Raw genomic sequence first — 19,674 nt, 5'->3', positions numbered from 1 at the left:
AGCCTCTCTTTCACAATGGATTGCAATGCACAGTAAATTAAAGGGGTTTCACAGTTGTATGTTCAGAAAATATTTCAGACTTTCAAGGATACTGAATAACCTGCTGATATACTGTGCCAAATATATTCTCTAAAAATGTAAGGCCTTTTTAAAATTATCAATATTTTTGTAGCAATGTCAGGATATACTACAGTGAATTTCAAATACTACAGTAGCTCTTATGTACTACCAATAGTCTAGAAGATCATGAGGAAGAAGGCAGTCAAAGCTATGTTGCCAAATACTACTGGGCTGGTGGTTGCAAATTCTGGGAAATAAAGTCACCTTTTTGTTGCAGCTAAAAGAAATGACTACTGCAAAGGTCCTCTACTATACACCTAAGGTCTTTCAAGGTAATTTTACCTTGAATAATAAATAATAAAAAGAATTTATAATAAATAGAAAAGGAAGTAGGGAAAGGACTATACACCCACTGTTGCACAAGTGAATTAGAATGAAGACAAAAAAATGTTTTTTCACCACCTCTGTAAGGCTGAGTCATCCTACATGTTACTTGTGTTAAAGACAACTGATAAGTCATTTTCAGGTAACACTGAAAAACCTACAACCAGCTGCATGCACATCATCTTGAAGGATAAGGATCTTTAGTTTACAAACCCTTCAGTGCCCAAAATCTATATCCAATTAAGAGAGAAACATCTCACTTATGCTTATGTGCTTCATCTGCATGTCCCTGCATTAGGGGTTGGACCAGATGACCTCCAGAGGTCCCTTCCAAATTCAGCCAAACTGTGACTGTGACTTGAGCAATTCTCGCAGTCAACAGAGAGGGACAATCCCGCTCACCTCCCTCCCAGCACATAAATCACCTTGTCCTAAAAAGGACGGAATGAATCATCACCTCATGGTACCTATGAGTCTCCACTATCTAGATCTGCATTTGTGTAATATCCAACACAGATTTTAACTCATAACCAACAGATTTACAGGTGTCCTTCCCTTTGAGATCAGGGTTGGAGGGTTTGGTATCCTCAGACTATACTGCTCTAGGACATTAAGGCATGCTTCAGCTAGCAGAGCAAGGCTCAACACCCCTGTTTCTTCTACTACCTTCCACGTAGTTTGTGTAACTGTAGCTCAGATGTCTAATCCTAACAAGATTCATTCACAATCCTTGAACCAGCCACGAAAGGTTCACTCTGCTCAGCAGTAGAAGACTAAAGACTTTTTCAGGTGGAATTTTTAATCTCACATGCCTGTGGCTCAGCATCACATCTTCTCCCTGTCTATGCTCTGTGCCACATGGATTCAGGAAAGGCACTGTGGAGACAGGCAGTGCTCAGAGTTGTGCCTCCAGCTAGGACTGTCCTCTCAGGGAGAACTATGACTGTCCTCTCAAGGGGGACTGCCTGCAAGGTAGCTGCCTCATACTTCCCTGCAAATGACTGTGTGCACTGGAGAAGTGATTGCTGGAGGCTTCAGAGTTCAGGTAGTGCAAGACCCTGTATTATTATTGTAGGCAATAATAGTAATAATAAGTAGAAGCAATAAAAACATGTAGAATGACTAAAAAAACTCTCTCAATGACCATTTGTGGTAAGGCAAATTATAAAACTAATCATTACTAATCTATTGTTTATCAAAACCTACCGATTTCCAATGTTTTGTACAAGAAAACTGGTGGTAAATACCCTGTCATGACAGTGATGTTATGTCACTACAATGGTGGATTTATTATCTTTAATAAATTATCTTTAAAAAAATAATAATAAAAAATGTGAATGGCATATACTCACCAGAAGGTTTGCTTTTACAATGAATCCCCTGTAAACAGAAACAAAATATTGTAAAAGCTAGTAATAAAAATAAATATTGCTTCACCATTGCACACAAATAGAAATATATCTTAAACAGGTAATCATATTCATATTTCACAATAGAAATAATTTTCAAGGTTAAAAAAAAGTTTTCAAATACAGTGAAAATGCATATCACTACTGCATATGGCAGCCTTATATGTATGGGGACACAAGATCAGCATTATCCTCATTTTCATGTATTCCTACTGAGGTGTGTAATTGTTCTAACAAGTATAACAGTTCCATCAAATACAGACAGCATTTTATCAGGTACTCTCATTCCCACTGACCAATAGCTTATGTATTGTTTCATTAAACTTTACAATGGATTGCTTCATACCAGAGCAAAGGAACTCAGCAATTTTTTAATGGAAGATATTTAGAACATTATTGAATATATGATTTCTAGAAGATCTCACTAGAAAGAAATTATTATGGTGATTGCAAATGAAGTTTAGAAATAAGACTTGCCTTTTTATTTCTGAAATCTGGCTCAGAAGCCTGAAAATAAAATTACTCAGGCACAGTACTTATCGTGTTGAAGTGGGAAAGTGTCTTTGTAAGAGGCAAAGTGAACCTGGCACTGAGATTTTAACAAGCTTCCAGCTGTCTTTGGGACAGACTACATTCATTTTCCCAGTAAAATAAACATTTAACCACACAGTAAAATTCTGTACAAAAATAACAAATCTTATTTTGACTGCTATGCATGACATTCTAAAGAAAGGCTATTGCTTAGCCACAAAATACTGTTTCCTGCTGTTCTGGAATTCAAGTTTCTGGCATAGCCCTTATACCAGTATTCTTTTGGATACAGAATATATGTCCCCATTTTCTTTCCTTTAAAAGCAGTGTCCTATTGACAGGGACACTTTCATCACACTCACAAAAGGAGCAGGCACCACCTTGTCTCCTCTGCTCTCAAACACAACAGCAGCTCTCAGTCCTTTTAAAGCATTTTAAGATCTTTTTGACTAGCCAACAATCTGTAAGTTTTAGAGCCAGCAAAAGTCTTCTGGTGGACACTTTTAGAAGTTCTCAAATTGTATACAAACACAGAGGCTGCAGCCTAGGTAAGCATTAGCACATCACAGAAATGACTATTGCTTTGTGTTCCATGAGGCTTTCATCCACAGGGAATTCTGCCTCCTCAGAAACACAGCTGTAGAGCAAAGCCTTATTACTGCTGCAGGTGAGAAATGGCAGCATGTTAGTTCCCCTGTGGAGCTGCCTAGGGTACCTGAGAGGTTTGTGTTCTGTCCTTCATCACTGCTTTTAACTGGAGCTAGATAAGCTCCTTTTTAAAGGTGGCCTTTAGAAAACCAGTTCCACTAACCTGTATTAATTCACATTCCTCTGTCCTTTTGGCTCTTTTATTTTTTAATAATCACTTCTAGAGGTAAATTGTCATCTTTTACAATTGGCAGTTTGTCACTATGACTCACAAAAGTGCAAATGCATAAAAGGTGGTATTTTAAACCACATTTTATAATAAGACAGACATGGTCATATACTTTCATAGACTGAAGATTATAAAAGTTACTCATGACATTGTTAAAGATATTGCTTTGGCTGCTTCTACAGTATAATATATTGACACTCATAGAAGTAGGGTCTGTTGCAATAGGACAAGGGATAATGGTTTTAAAGTGAAAGAGTGTAAATGTAGATTGGACATAAGGAATAAAAATTTTATAATGAGGGTGGTGAAACACTGGCACAGGCTGTCCAGAGAGGGGGTGGATGATCCATCCCTGGAAATATTCAAGATCAGGTTGGATACAGCTCTGAGTAACCTGATCTAGTCGAAGATGTCCTTGGTCTTTGCTGAGGGGCTTGATTACATGACCTTTAAAGGTCCCTTCCAACCCAAATAATTCTATGATTCTATAAAAGAAACCAAACTTGTTCTAAAACTGGGACACTTCTATTTTAATGATTTTTAAATTTCCTCAAATCCCCCTGAAGAACTAAAAACTGTAACTGGTAAGACCTAATTTCTACTCTAACATATCATCGAAATATTTGTTATTTATTGATTGCTTCTGCCCGTCATCCCACTCCTCCCACCACTGAAAAAAAGCTTCATTGGTAGTTTGCTGATTCTCCCTCTGCACATTCATCAATAAAAAGAAGACTATAGCTTTCTGAATTATTCAGTGCAACACTAAACCAATAGAAGTGGAACATGCCAGCTCATACAAAACTACTGTAATTTTAACTGCTGTTTTAAAATCATAATTTTGAATTATTTCTCATCAAATCTTGCTGAAGTATGCTGAAGAAAAATTTGAATTCAGTCTCTTTACTTGAGGCTTTCCGTGGCCCTAGGGAATGGAATAGACAAATACACAAAATGACTACAAAAAATCAAGCGAGTGAGTTAGGGAGCTCACTTTCTTGGTGAGAAAACCTAACTGTTGGATCAACTACTTACTCAGCCATTACTTACTGGAAGAAATTAATCCCTAATGAGGCCAATAATTTAGCAAATTACTTCCGTATTTTTAACTTCCCATTTGGCAGCCAGACTATTGAAAATATTTTGGTTAAGTGGCTTAACAGACTTTCCAAGTGACAGTCAAAATTTCTAGAGTAACACCTTTAAAGTAACTTCTCTAACCATTCTAACAATTATAGGGCAAAAAAATCCATTAAAAAATTAAGATATCATTGAAGTAAATAACAAAAATCTCACAAAACTCAGAAGATTCAGCCTTTTGCCTAAATAAGGTCAGTGCTTTGGGGTCCCTGTTATGACACCTGAAAAATGGACATTCTATGTAAAAGTTACAAACATGGGGGGGGGGGGAAAAACAGAACACCCACTTCTGTGAGGTTGTGGGATGATGCAGAAATCTTTTTATACCCTCTAGTTTATCCTAATTAATTACTGATTCTCAATATTGCTCAGAGGAATCCTATCATCTGAGCTTTTGCATGTATTTTCTCATCTTTTTAACAGGAAAAAAAGAAACACATGCTTCAGTGACTTTTGTCCTGGTAGGTAGATATTTTGTCATTCTTGGACACTTGGTTTTGTTCTGGGTGAGGAGCTGTTGGGAATGTTTACATAAATAATCAAATATTTGCACAAACACTTGCCAGTTACAGCAACATTTGGTCACAGCCCAATTCCTTATTTTTTTATAAATGTTTCTTTTTATTGTACAATACCAGGGGGGTAGGGGTGGTATTTTCTTTTACAATCATTTTGCAAAATAGTCCAAAGAGACCATTTGTGTGAAAGAAGAACTCAAATGAATTAGCCAAGTTCCTCTCCCACTTTCTATATCTTTTGTTTTCAGGAATTTTCAGTGATGAGTACAATAGAAAAACATAACACACTAAAACCAGAATGGAAATTTTCTTCCCCTTTCACAAATCCCAAGGGCATCTTTTATGCAAAAATAAGATCCTGAACATGACAGTACACTTTACTCCTATACAGAGAGCATCTTTGATTCATATCGTCTTTGGCAAAGAGCCTAAGCAAAATATACTTACACAATGCACAAACAGTTAGGGATTTTCCTATTTCTCTAGGGTTTTCCCCATTTGTGGTATTACTCAACTCTAGCTAGAGGTTATCTGAACAGACACCACCAACGTGCAGTATTCTGAATAGAAGGTGTGGTGCCAATTTTTTAGCTAGCACAGCAACTTCTCAATCTAAGCCAATTGTAATATCCCATTGTTTTGCCTAACAACTGTAGAGAAGAAAGTGAGATCAGCGGAGGAAGACTTGTATTAGGGGGCACAGAGAGTGTTTTCATGAATTAATATTACCAAGGAAATGGAAAAAAGATCAGATCTGCTTCCCATCTCCTCTCATATCTCCAGGCACTGAATCAAGTGCAGAATTGTGGAAATTCTTCCCTGGATGTTTTGTCACGCAGGAAAGAATCTGAGAAAAACTTGTTTTCATAGTCTACCTGTTAGCTCTGTTGTACGGCAGCCCTTCCACAACTCTGTAAGGAAGAGTACTATGCCTGAAAATGACTTAAAATGTATTCTTTAATTGGGACTAGGTTGTCAGACACTTAACATTCATTCATTAAGGTACCTACATTAAAGTCAGTGAATGTAGGTGAAGTTTTCCACCCTTTTAAGAGATCCTCAGTGGCAAAGCTATTACCTACATTTCTGCTTTAGGTTCAGCTGTCAGAGAGGACAGAGAGAAGGCAACATGATCATATTCTGATGTTTCCATCTATTCCAACAATTTCTTTTCTTTGACCACCATTCAAAGCAAGAATGTATGCATTCTTACAACATAGGAAAAGAGTGGTTTTGCAATAACTGATGCTCAAATTGTAGCCAAAAGGCTGATAAAGATGATTAATTTAATCACATAATTTTCTGAATTTCAATTGAGAGGATATGCTCTGCACAAATCCATCTTATTCTGCACACAAATAGGAAGGATGTCCCAGATCACTGAGTCTAGTCCCCGATAACCACAGATACCGTATCATCCAATCCCTTTCAAAAACTGGAGAAGTGTTATTCTAAAATCAGTCAGGCTTTCATGTGCACTGCTCTAATAGCCAAGGCTACTCCAGAAGCCCTACTGTCTGCCAGCACCAAATATTTTAATTTCTAACATGAACACAACAATGGTTAGCTTGTATTGACTTCTGATCGTACTCATTATCTTTTCACTTAAGTAGATGCTTTCCACCCTGGAATTTACTTTTCACTTATCTACAACCAGTAATAAACTGGTTTCTCCGCCTTTTCTGAGACTGTAAAAGTCAAGCTCTTTTATTCTAATCAACCGTGCTTTCCTTCTTACCATCACCCCTCTCAGCAGCTATTTCTACTTTAAAGTATCTTTCCAAATGGAGTGACCAGAACCACGCACAGTTCTGAAGAGAAAAGGGTTTATTGCTGCCTCTTAAAGTTGTAATAATCTTTGCCTTGGGTGGGAGCACCTCAAACATGCCATATCAGTACTTATCCTTCAACAGAGAGGGAGCTACTGTGTGTATAATCAATCAAGAGCAGCTTTCTTTTCCCAATTCAGTTCAGGGAGGGAAGGGCCTACAGAACCTGGGCCATTAGAGTCTTCAACGATTTCTCATAGCCTTTAGTGAAAAACCTGACAACGAAAAGGTGATCTCGATCACCTCCATAAAGAAAAGGTCTGAGCAGTGGACAGCCACAGTGAAAAGTTATATGGATCTACACCTTTTCAGAACTTTGGATGGAAACAGAGAGGATTCAGAGCTTTATCATAAGCTCCACAGACTATAAATGAATTCCTTTCATAGATACATTCAGCCCCATAAACTATCTAGAGAGAACTTCACAAAGGGAAACGAGTGAGTATACTTTAGCTTTTTCCAGAGCTATTTTCACAGGGAAGGACTTAATGGCTTCGCACTTTACACATCATTGATGTTAGTGGGGATTGGAACTTTTCTCATTGTATTCTTAGAAAGCTCACAGCTGTATTTATCTCACCAAATGTAAGAAGAATTCTTGCAGTAAAAGAAAATTTTAGAATTTTCAGATACAGAGTTCTTTACAGTAGAAGAAAGCACAGTGATTCCTGTCTCACTAAATTATGGTCAAGTATTTATACATAAAAAAACCATGTTACTGGGTGAAAAGAAAAACTAATAGATCTCCAGAACACACTTGGCAATTGAATAAAACTGTGGTTATATTTACCGAGAACCAGAGGAATTGCAATGATTAATACACATAATATAAAAATTTAGAACTGTTAAAAATTCATAGTACTGCTAATACAGTGCCCTCAAAAGACCTTTTCTCAAAAGAAAAGTTTTGACATCATGTGTAATTACTCTCATTGCCAAGGTGAAACTATCTCACTAATGATACTTTTCTATTTTTGGCAAACGACAAGGTTTTTCTTCAACTTTTGCTGGCAATGTGTGATCAGATGTATGTGAGCAGCATGCAGTGGGACTAGCTAAACAGTCATAGATGGAAACGTTTGGACTGTTACCCATGCAGAAAGGAAATGGCACCTGAACTTATGGCAAAGCATTATTTTGAACTACTTTGAACTACTGTTTCTACAAAAGCACCTGAATGTTGCTAGATTTTTTTACAAATGATAAAAGGAAAACATCTGAGTCATGCCTACACATTATCCAGCTCTAAGATTTTTCTCTGTGTGTTCCAAGCTGAACAAAACCCATCCCATCACATTAGTACAGTGCTGAACCTGAGAGGATAATTACTAGTGAGAAGTGGGATATCAACCTCAGGCTCAGTACAGTGCTAACGAGGTCACGCACTTTTTGGATGAGAGCTGGCTTGAGTCCAGCAGAGCAAGGTAATATCTGTCTGTGTTCCAGTCAGTATGTATTTCCTCCTGCACTGTATTGCTGCAGAGGAATCCCGTTCCTGTATTTTGAGTGCATTGTCCATTATGTTATCAGGACTGCATGTGGCATATAACGTCTTCTGGCCATTGCAGTGGCTGCATGGCTGGATCCCTTCTAAAGAGCAGTATTGCTTTGAAGCTTTTCAACTGCAAAGAATATTCCCCCTTCCACTCTTTTTAAATTAATTTTATTTTATAATAATATGATACAAAAAGGACCTACATATAAACCACTTGATTTTAAATTTATTGGACCAAAGGGAGCTATGACAGTCTGAGCTAAAAGCTGCCTGTTCTATTGTATGCTTCAGCTCCAGGACTAGAAGCAGAATTTGCTTGAAGCTACTGCATGCACTAACGTCTTTCTTTTAGAAATAAAAAGAACCAAACAGAAAAAAAACCACAACCAAAATTTGTCAATCCTTTTTGATGTCATGTTTCCTAAAATATTAATACAAGTTGTTAAAAAACATAGTAGTGTACAATAGACACAGTAAAATTAAAATGTACTTTAAATGCCATACCCTCAGCTGGTATAAATCAGCACCATTTCATACACAGAGTGACAAAAATTTCAGATCACTCAGCTGCTTGAAAGGAGAACTAATCTGCCAAATCAGCACTTCTAGTCTAACAATAAGACATGGACACCCTGACACAGCATTAATTATTTCAATGACTGACTGGAGATCTCATACAGGGGATGACAAAATGGAATCAAAGAAATTTAGGGTGAAAGGGGTCTCTGGAGGTAGCCAAGTCCGGCCTCCTGCTAGAATCAGTACTAACACCAACATCAGATCAAGTCAGACAATATTTTGGCTGTTTCTTGAAAAACTGGAGGATGCAGATTCCACAAGCTCTCAAGACAACCATGAATATCCCATGCTTTGAAGTTAGGATGGAATGATGATCTTTATAGCACAGAAGAGGCTACAGGAAAAACTATCCCTCAACAACACTGACAGCACTGAGACTTGCAGTCTCAGAAGTGGCTGGAATCAGTGGGCAGCAAGATTGCCACAGAAAAGAAAAAAAGAGGGGGGGGGAAAGGGTAAGAATTTAAGTGAAGATTATGAGAAGAGACCCTCCAGCACAGAACTGCTCATTGGTGCTGAAGACAGTGGTTATTTCTTTTGGAAATGTATATTTTTATTTTGAAGATGTTTTTCTATTCCAGTTACTGTCTTCTCATATGACCTAACACTATTGCTCAGCAAAAAGAGGAAATACATTGCAGGCCTGGTTTACCAGCTCTCTGGCATACACAGAAAAGTCCTCACTGTTTTGCTCTAGGCAAGTATTCTTTTTATAAATGTTTAGAATCAGTCCCAGGAGCAGAACAGTGCTCAGCTTTACACGTGACATTTATAAATGAAAAATGCCATGCTGCTCACATTCAGAAATTGTGGAAGACACTTTCCACTGATTTGAATGAACTTTTAATCAGATGCAAATGGGGATAAATTTTTTTACCTATTGTGGTGGGTTGACCCTGGTGAGACACCAGGTGTCCACCAAAGGTCCTCTGTCACTGCCCTCCACAACTAGACAGGGGAGAGAAAATATAACAAAAGGTTCCTGGGTAGAGACAAGAAGAGATCACTCAGCAGTTACCATCATGGGCAAAACAGAGTCAGATTGGGGAAATTAGTTTCATTTATTGCCAATTAAAATCTAAGATAATGAGAAAATAGAAACCAAATCTTAAAACACCTTCCCCCTCCCCTCCTTTCTCCACAGGTCCAACTTCACTCCCAGTTTGTCTACCTACTTCCCCTCAGTAGTACAGGATAGCAAGGAATGGAGGCTGTGGTCAGTTCATCATACATTGTCTCTTCTGCTCCTTCCTCCTCAGAGGGAGGAGTCTTCATACTCTTCCTCCTTCCCCTGCTCCAGAATGGGGTCTCTCATACAGGAGACAAAACTCCATGAACTTCTCCAAGGTGAGTCCTTCCCACAGGCTGCAGTTTTTCTTTAACTGTTCCAGTGTGGGTCCTTTTTTTTTTTTAAGGGGGTCAGTTTCTCAGGAACAAACTGCTCTAGTGTGGGTCCCCCAGAGGGTCACAAGTCCTGCCAGCAAACCTGCTCCAGCAGGGGCTCCTCTGTCTGTGGGTCCATGGGTCGTGCCAGGAGCCTGCCCCAGAACAAAATTCCCACAGGATCCCAACTTCCTTCAGGCATCCACCTGCTTCATCAGGTGATAACAGAAATCTATTATTTCAGAGGCACTATTAATGATCCTTGTGGGTCCCTTCCAATTCAGTATATTCTGTGATCACTGATGGTCTTGACCTTGGCCAGTGGTGGGTCTGGCAGCTTCTCACAGAAGCTATCCCCCACCCCTGCTACCAAAACTTTGCAAACCCATCAAACCTATACAAACTTCAGCTTTGCCATAAGAAAAGGGTCACATAATTTCCAAGTAAGGAAATTTCTCTGTGAGGATTTTGCATTTTTACTGGTAGTGAAATAAAGCCAAAGTTTGCAGCCATTTTCAAAATTATTAAGTCAGCCAAATCTAAAAAAGAACTTAGGTACCTGGAACATAATTTAAGCAAACTGTGGTAGTCTCAGCGGAGTACCATGATCTACAATATCCAACCAATTGCTACCCAACCCTAGAGGCACCTAAGCTTATTAGATACCTCCCTTTCTGAACTCAAAGATCCCTGGATGCAAGTAGAACCAGAAACTGGAACTGTGGAAGAGTGGCTCTCAGTAGCTGCTCTACAGAGAGAACATCGAACTCCAGCTCATAACTCAGGTGCCTGGGCTCTAGAGAGTGGAGATCAGACTAACCCAATGCTTAACTTTTTCCCTTGTCTTAACTTGAGGCAGCACCATGCTGAGCATGCAGGTTTCTCATACTGCCCTGACAAGTCGCTAATGTTTTCTCACGATCTCCACTGAATCTGTATTTAATAACCTGCAACCATAAGAATGAAGCAGCATCACAAAATGGGTGAGTGTTGCAGACACTATCCTGACATGTTGGGGGCATAGGGACTTAAAAATGAACTTGCTAAGCCCAACTCTGCCAGCATGGATCACAAACTCATACTAAAATTTAGAATACCATAGCACACTTGACAATAATTTCTTATAACAATTTCAAGACTTTGGAGACCACATGTCAGGGTTGAGACTCCCTTCAAAGTAGGAGCACGTCTCTAGTTCTGGAGCTCCCAGTAAAATTATATTTTTCCCTCTTGTCCTTAAATAGAGGAAAATTCCAATCTAAATAATCCTGGAACTACCCCTGGTTATAGCTCTTCCTGATGAGAAATATTTTTAAATATTGACTTTGGTTTTATTCTATCCTTAGCTTGTTATGTTGTTGTGTAGGGGTGTAAGGCCATACAAATGATCCTACAGGACATGCTAGAAGCCATGGAAGAGTGGTCTTAGATGGCAGTCCTGGGAGGCTACTGTATTCTTGCCTGGTGCCACGGTATCAGTTAAGGATCTGCTTCCGTTAAACACAATGCTAAAGATGCCTGACTGGCTCTAATAGTGTTTCTTGAGTTACAGAAATATTCTAGCCACAGCAAATGAGGAAAATTTTAGTACATGAAGATTTTTACAGTTATACTTAAATACATACTGCAGCTATTTGAAAATTTTTGAGAGAGAGGATTATTTCTTAACTATTCGTATTTGCATTATTGTGTCTGAAAGTCTGGATCCTTCATCAGAAACCTTATACCAGAATCCCTGCATACATGCCTTTCCTCTCCTATCAAGAGCAACAAAAGCCAAAAACACCTTTCCCTGAAAGAACTAGCAGTGTGAATACATGAAAAATTAAAAAACACTCAAAATTTGCTGTGTAGAAAAGCCCTATTAAAAATACCTATAGTGTGTATTCTAGGTGAAACCTTTTCAGTTTGAGATAATTGACAGAGAAGCTAGTTATGACTAAATCTGGAAATTTTAAGGAGAAATAAGTAATATATAATACAAAACAAAAAATAATTACTTGAAAAGTCATTACATAATCTATTTCTCCAAATTTTTACTGTTAATAGTAATTTTGTGGGGGGAAAGGGGAACAAACTATGTAATAATCACATAGTTTGGTTTTATATAATGTATCTTCCTCGTACTGTAGTTGCTAAATTTAGCATAATCCTATTAAAGGAGGCAGAGTTCCAAGAGAAAGGCTTCCAAAGAGGCAGGATCCTACCAACTTTACAACAGCACCATTGTTTCGCCTGACCCTCCTGATCATGCTCTTGTCCCTAGAAGCAGCAGTAATTCATGGGCACAGCCTCAGCTTAATAAATCCATCAGTGTTCAGTAACTTCATTTTTGCTTCACACTATGTCTCATTTTTAATGATAGCACTTAGTCACTGAAAATCACCTATGCCACACATTTGCCTAAAAAGCATATGTGCTTTTTGACCTCTAAGTGGAAGAGAAAATAAGCTACAAAGGCAGACTGAATGCTAACACAGGTGTGACCATGCACTAAAAATTATTCTATTGTATCATACATAAATAGAATATATTGAAAATGAGGGAGAAGAAAATCAAAAGAACGCATACTACTGACCAAAACTAATCATGAAGCATCACAATATAATGAGAATAATAAAAATAAATTAAACCCCCACAAACTATGACAAATTATAACATAAAGATATCAAAATTTGTAAAGTAATGGAGAAAACTCATTGCAGTTACAGAAGGACGAACAGCAGGTCAGAGAGATGAGGAAGTGGGGAAAAAGATTAAGGAAGTTTGCATATGTATGGATGAGAGGGAAAAACAAAACTGGAGACAGTGAAAAATCTTAACTGCAATAAATTCTATTTCCTCAGATTCTTTTTCCAAGAAAAGACAATGAATGCACATCTAGTACTGTACAGTGTTGTTTATGTGATTCACACTCTCTGAAAATATGCAGACAAGTAGAGGCAATTTCAAGACAGTCAGTTTTCCAGAAATGATTGAAATTTACCACACTTATTCAAAGCAACTATGTTGAAACACTTCTTTGCAAAAGAAAGACCTACAGGTAAGTTGCAAAGTAAAACTAAAACTCTCTTCATTTTTGCATAGACATCTCCTGAATGAGATTGCATGTCCCATACAGTTTTCATGGCAAGTCCCATATTTTGCATGCCGCAAGGACAGGACACACTATGAGCAAAACAGGGCTTTAGCTCAGCTGACTGTTACAAAGCAATATGTGAAATATGATTTGAAAGACCATCTATAGATCCCACAAAAGAGAAAAGGATGAATGAATGAATGAAAGCAGAAGTATTTATCTTTGAAAAAACCTCAAGATGTCATCGACTCTACATTTCTGTCTTGGGAAGAATGACCTTTATCTGAGATGTATGTGAGCTATATTAGACATATCTGGGCTATATTTTCTTACTGTGTGCAGAGATCTGTATAAGTTCCACAGGCAATTTATTCCAGTACTCAGCATCACTAGTTAGGGTGACTTTCCAGTTTACTCATGACCTCAGAAAATTCTGGCCCAGCGAATTCCTACGGTTGTGAATGCAGGGGTAGTGCTGGGATGCGTCTGTATCACATCTGAATATATGTGAATTTACTGGTTCTGAGATCATTCCTAGCCAAGTAGTTTAGAGCTGGTCTGGAACTTCCTCAGAAATACACTGCAGTTTTAGGCATATTTTCTCATTTGTTTTTTTAAGATGGCAAATAATGTTCCGATTTCCAAAAAATAGCCAATAAATCAGAAGGAAAAAAATGGAAAAAGAAAGTTTTAGAAGGAAATGTATTTTTCTGACAGTGTGAAAACTACTATGAAAAACATCTGTAAATGGGCAGGTATATGAAATCCTCTCGTGGATTGTACTGCATCTCAGCAAATATTAGCAGATAATATGTTTTATATTTTTATGCATCTCCTTCAGCCATCAGGTATATCAATGCAGACACAAAAAAGTCTGTGTTGAATCATCTTTCTATGTTGGGACTTTGCAATCTATCTCTCTCACTCTAAGACAGGTCTTTAGTCTCTTTAGACATTTTCCATGTCTAAAATTAGTTTTTCAATCAGAATTTAGAGAACAACTGAATTATGTCACCTAGATTATCATGCTCATTTTTTAGAGGCTTGGGATCACTTTTAAAATATGAATTGCTTAATAATGAAAAAAGAATACCAGTGTATGTCAGCTGACTTAGTGGCCTATCACTGGTTTTGCAGTGTGTAGTATTCAGCAAGAATGGACTAATCCGTGGCATAAAGATCCAGTAAAGAAACACCACATATTTCAATTATAAATAGCATGAACAAGCAGTAGCTAATCAAGAATTTGCTGCCAATAACTTTTATAATTACAGGGAAATCCTAGATTTGGTTTAGGGTTTCCTTGTTTATCTACAGACTTTGGAAATATTGCTACGTACAGAGGCAGACAATACAAATACTATTTCCCAGTGTTCCGGGGAGTGTTTTTAGATGTAGTGGTCTTGATCTTTACCAGCTGTTCAAATTTGGCATAAGCCTGTTTCTTTGTGTACAGCCTGCAAACAATGTGGATTGTAAAAGGAGTAGAGTACAAACCCAATTTCAATTGCAGGCTGGGATTCCCCGATGCTTTTACAGGGAAACTCGGTTGATAACTGTGTTTGCTATTGGGTGGGGCATGGAGACCATGCCCATATAATTTAACCTCTGAATACTAGAATATCACGCGATCTCTAAAGCCAAGTCATTAAAATATGGAAGGAGAAATAAATCATAATACATAATAAAAGCTTAGTTGTTCCTTTGCCATCACTCAACCCACAACTGTATATTTTCATGCTGTTTAAATTTTCATATAATATTGGCATAAACATCCAATATTCTTTTGGTTTTTCCTTTCCCGTACTGAACAGATGTACAGTTTCTGGTACAGTAATGAAACCTGGATATTGCCTTATGAAAGGCAATGCAAGGGTGTCTTGCTGAATACTTATCATAAACGAAGAATGTTCGTAAACTTGTAATAAGATCCAAAACCCAAACAGTTTGTTGCAAAGGTTTTTCAAGTCATATACCTCAAAATAGTTGTCACTATTTCCCTCTTAAGTACAACCAGTGCTTTACTTTGTTAAGGAGTACCCACGGAGATCAAAACTGCTCACAAATATCCAATGGATGCAGCCACCTTAAAATCTAGTCTGCCAGTTGGACTCAGCAGTTTCAGTTATTAAACCTGCTCAAAACCAAATTAATTGCTTTTCATCCCCCTATTGCTTTATGGAGAACCACACAGCCTCAAGTTTGTCTGCAGAAGAGAAATTTACTGTACAAACTTTTGGCAAAACTCCATAAAGAAAAAAACTATTTTCTATAATACTTCTAACAATAGCAGCTACTGAAAACTTATCATAGTTTTAAAACTACAAGATCTAAATATCACATTAAGCAAATTGCTGGAAAAAAGTCATCAATTCTCCACTTTGTGATCTCACATGCTATAGGAGAAATCAGTACACACATATTGCACACAAAGACAAATTGTAACCCCTGGTTAGTGGCCCTATAAAGATCACTGAGTTATAAATTATGGAGAAGACTGACTGCTTCCTTTTAAAAGGAATGTAGGAATGCGATTGAGCCCACAAATAGTGGTCAGTTATGTAGGAATATTGAAGTTACTTACAAAGGAAAAGGAAGAAGTTTTCTCTAACAAGCTAGTCATAAGACTCTAAAGTTCATGTAGCTAAAATGCTTTGCACTAGATTGAAAATGCTATGCTGGCAGTAATTTATCCTGTTGAGATCATTATTGTTTCCACTGAGAAAACATTTTTGTCTTAAAAAGTCATTAACGCATTCAGTATTCTATTGAATACAACTAGCAGAAACAGCATATAGAGAACATGAACTGAATCCTGCCTCTATCACAAAAGATTGATTGATTGATTCCATTATGCTGGAAACAATATATTTCCTCTGTAAATAAAAAAAAATACCTTTCTCAGTTATCTAACCTTCACTATTGGAAAAGGTGTAAGACAGATTCTTGAAGGCAAAGAAAGGCATCCACTCTGCCAAACCTCAGGGCTGTGTCTTTATCTTAGGCAACTAGTGAATCAGTCTTTTTAACATACTTACCTAAGATATGACAAAGATACCCATTAAGGTCCCCAGTGATAAATCCTATCCGCTAGACTAAAACTCACCAAAAATGTTGGTATTGATTTTTACATGCTGAGTCTGATAGTCCTACACTCTTTGGAGAGATAAATTAGAATGGAAAATCATTTTAAACTCTCATTGCGGAAGACCAAGGAGCATAAATTATTTAAAATACATGTGTATTTGCATTCATAAGTATAGTACATAAACATTCTTGAAAAGTGTTCAGATACATCTACAGATTAATCTCTTATGACTATATTTTATTATTCTAAAAACTTTATCTCAGTGGATAGAAACTGCAGAATTTGAATACAGGAATAATAACTATAATATAGGAATATTTAAATATAGGGAGGGGTTTTTTTGCTCAATCTAGTCTTTTATAAGCATCTTTATTCCTACTGTTTTCCTAGGATACATGCATAAAATACAGAATAAATTGCTGTAACATGAACTAACTTAATATCTGGGTAGTACAACCACATTTAGACAATCTTTAGAACATCTCACTGCTTGGCCTAAACACTGATATCTTCAAGCAGATGATTGTACAGACAGCCAAATTCTTTCATGCCATCAGTTCCACTTCTCTGTACCAAGTACACAGTTATCAAGCTCCACTAAGACTGAAAGTCAGATTCCCTATTATTTAATACTTTTTTTAAAAATTATCTTTCAGTTTACTCTATGCTTACAATTTCAGAGTGCCAAGAGGAGCAGAATGTCTCCATACTGCCCCTTTGCGGGGATGTTTTGAATTATACAAAATCCAAAGCTAGTAAAGAGATGGTGTGGTTCACACTCCACTTTCATGCACATGCAGAAGTCATTAAATTTAATAGTGAGGTCAATTCATCCCACAAAATGAAAAACAGGTTTTATTTTTTCTCATGCTTAATTCATTTATTCACAGGAAAGTCAGTGTTTCATATATTCCTGACATAATTAGCAATTTCTGAAACCTCCCATTCCTCCCTCCACATCTTTTTGGCATCACTGCTGTTGTAAAAACCGACTGTGCAAAGTAATGAATATGAACAAAATAAATTTTTTTTCAAATATAAAATACAGATTTTAAAAGGTACTAAAAACAGCAGTTGGAAATAATGAAAGATGCATTTTCTTACACTCCCTCCATCATCTTTGCTGCTTTGGACACTTCATTCAGAATGACAGGAATATAAAGTGAATGTTAAGGACAGCTGAAGTATTTTCCATTTTTGCTTTCTTCCTTTTCCTACAATTATTTTGGCAGCACACAACTACCATATTAATTGATAGTGAATTGAAAAAAGTAAGAGATTACCTGAGAACATGAAAGTCCACATTCTTCAATCCTGGGAATAATGTGAGAATCAGCATTCCAAAACAGAATTATTAGAAGAATCTGAACATAAATACTGATCATCTTAAATTGAAACCTCAGAAGAAGCCTTCTACTCTGACAATTCTCCCTCTTGTGCCAAAACTTTAATATGAACTTTAGCCCCTCCCACAGCACCTCTGAGCTCCTCCCTCTAAAACTTTCCAAAGACAGAAAATTGCTAGTTGTGGGAAATATAAACCATGTTCAACTAATTTCTTATGTTCTGAAAATTAGGAAATGTGGACTTCTGACAGTCACAGTAAAACCCTCTTCCTTCTGGATCACATCAGCATTAGATCAGTTTTAACCAATTTCCTTTCTGTAAATTCTATATATAAATGGGAACTTTGTTTCTAGAATGATGTATCAGGCAGGCTCACTGGAATTCAAATGCATTCTTATGCCTACTTATTTTCCTGGCTTTCTAATGCATTGAATAAAAAGAAAAACAGCTTTACCAAAGTGAGTGGTTTTGGAAGGCTGGTTTCTTCTTTTTCCTCAGCAGGAAAAACAGATTCTTTTCCCACAGAAATCTGTGCCTTGAACTTATTTCACTTATTACCTAATTATATCAATAGAGGCATCTTGTTCAATAGCCAATCTTGAGCTTTTGGATTTTCAAGGCTCTCAAAAAGTATGCATGTTTTTACAAAGAAGCTCAACACCACCAGCTCTGAAAGCAATGTAGGAGTGAGTCACAACACCTCAACACCTGCTAGCATAACAAAATTCCCAAGAATGTCCCTCTGGTTGCTACAATTCATCGTCCCACTACAAGGAACAAGTATTCCAAAAACACACTCTCTGGTTCATACAGACTATGTTACACCCAAGGCAAATAGGGAGTCATTCCTCCATAGAGAGAGCTTGCCCACAGCTGAGAGATATCTTCAGTAGGACAGTGCCAGAACCCAGCTAATCAGTGCTCTTGCAAAATCTTTTACATCCATTACAGTAGGGAACATACAATTAACACCATCTGCTAGGATCTGGCTTTACTAATACTTTTTTTAATAACACATAAAATACAATGTCTACTCTGTCAATGTACTACTATACTTGTATTTGAGATACTCATGTGAGTCCACTTTGTCAATTTTCCAATAAGGCTTTATTTTTTGAAGATAAGCAGTATCAATCACAGTACTGAATAAAATGTAATTTAACTATTTTGGTTAAAAAATAACAATTAAATTTTGTCATCTTGTAGAAGCCTGGACAGCAAGAAGTTAATGTGTTGCTATGCCTCAAACATTGATGACCACTCAAGAAGGCAAGTTAAAACAAGATGTGTCTGGAAAGGGGGGCCATGTGTAGGTAGGGCAGCACCTTCCTGGTTCCCACTTCCCTGTTCTGGTCCATGGCGACCACACAACGTAAAGGACAGTGCAAGCACAGAGGTGAGGTCAAGAAGTGGCCTGAACTGTTAACTGAGGCTCAGTCCAGTAGAGGGGGATCAAGACCACCAAAAGACCCTCAAAGCCTCCTGACCCATTACCAGAAAGGTCCAGAAAAACTTTTACCACGGGCATCTATGAATCTTGGGTGCTCTCTTCTGTGTAGAAGTGGGACATGGCACATCTACACACAAAAATACACCAAATGGAATATCTGCCCAGTCCACTCTCCTGTGACTAAAAGGATCAGTAACAGATGTTAGGAAAAATAAGTTAAATATCCTATTTCTCTGGATTATTTTAACCTATCTGCTGCCAGGTTCCATTACCTGGACCTTATGGATTTACTGAACTGAATGGCATGTGCACATCACTTGTTTTAATACCTGTTTCTAGAACTTTCTAACATGAATTTTGGTTTTCAAAAACTTCTTGAGGCAATGAGTTATACTATGTTTATTTGTTTTGTTTTGATTTTAAAACTGCTTCCAAATAGTTCAGTCAGGTTCTTGCTTAAAAAAAAACACGGAATAACCATTGTCATCTCACCTTTGCCAAAATG

At 37.4% G+C, this 19,674-nt stretch overlaps 1 protein-coding gene and 1 long non-coding RNA gene across 2 annotated transcripts in view; one reads left to right on the top strand and one right to left on the bottom strand.

The window, feature by feature from the left end:
* The window catches only part of IL17REL (interleukin 17 receptor E like), a 39,622-nt gene extending 21,853 nt beyond the window's left edge, over positions 1 to 17,769 (bottom strand). Inside the window, exons 1-2 of the mRNA XM_051795618.1 lie at positions 17,656 to 17,769; positions 1,797 to 1,824 (exon numbers count right to left, since the gene is read on the bottom strand). Coding sequence (XP_051651578.1) covers positions 1,797 to 1,824; positions 17,656 to 17,757 — 130 coding nt within the window. The 5' untranslated portion in view covers positions 17,758 to 17,769. The remainder of the gene's footprint in view (positions 1 to 1,796; positions 1,825 to 17,655) is intronic.
* Positions 2,979 to 9,497, top strand: LOC127474608 (uncharacterized). Its single transcript, XR_007905920.1, has 3 exons — positions 2,979 to 3,051; positions 4,825 to 4,862; positions 9,404 to 9,497. It is a non-coding gene; the product is annotated as an uncharacterized LOC127474608 (long non-coding RNA).
* Positions 17,770 to 19,674: the final 1,905 nt, after the last annotated feature.

The sequence above is a fragment of the Manacus candei genome, unplaced genomic scaffold (assembly GCF_025592945.1).
Source record: "Manacus candei isolate 608988 ecotype Guabito, Panama unplaced genomic scaffold, ASM2559294v1 h1tg000043l, whole genome shotgun sequence".
Taxonomy (NCBI): domain Eukaryota; kingdom Metazoa; phylum Chordata; class Aves; order Passeriformes; family Pipridae; genus Manacus; species Manacus candei.
This window is presented reverse-complemented; position numbering and strand designations above follow the sequence as displayed.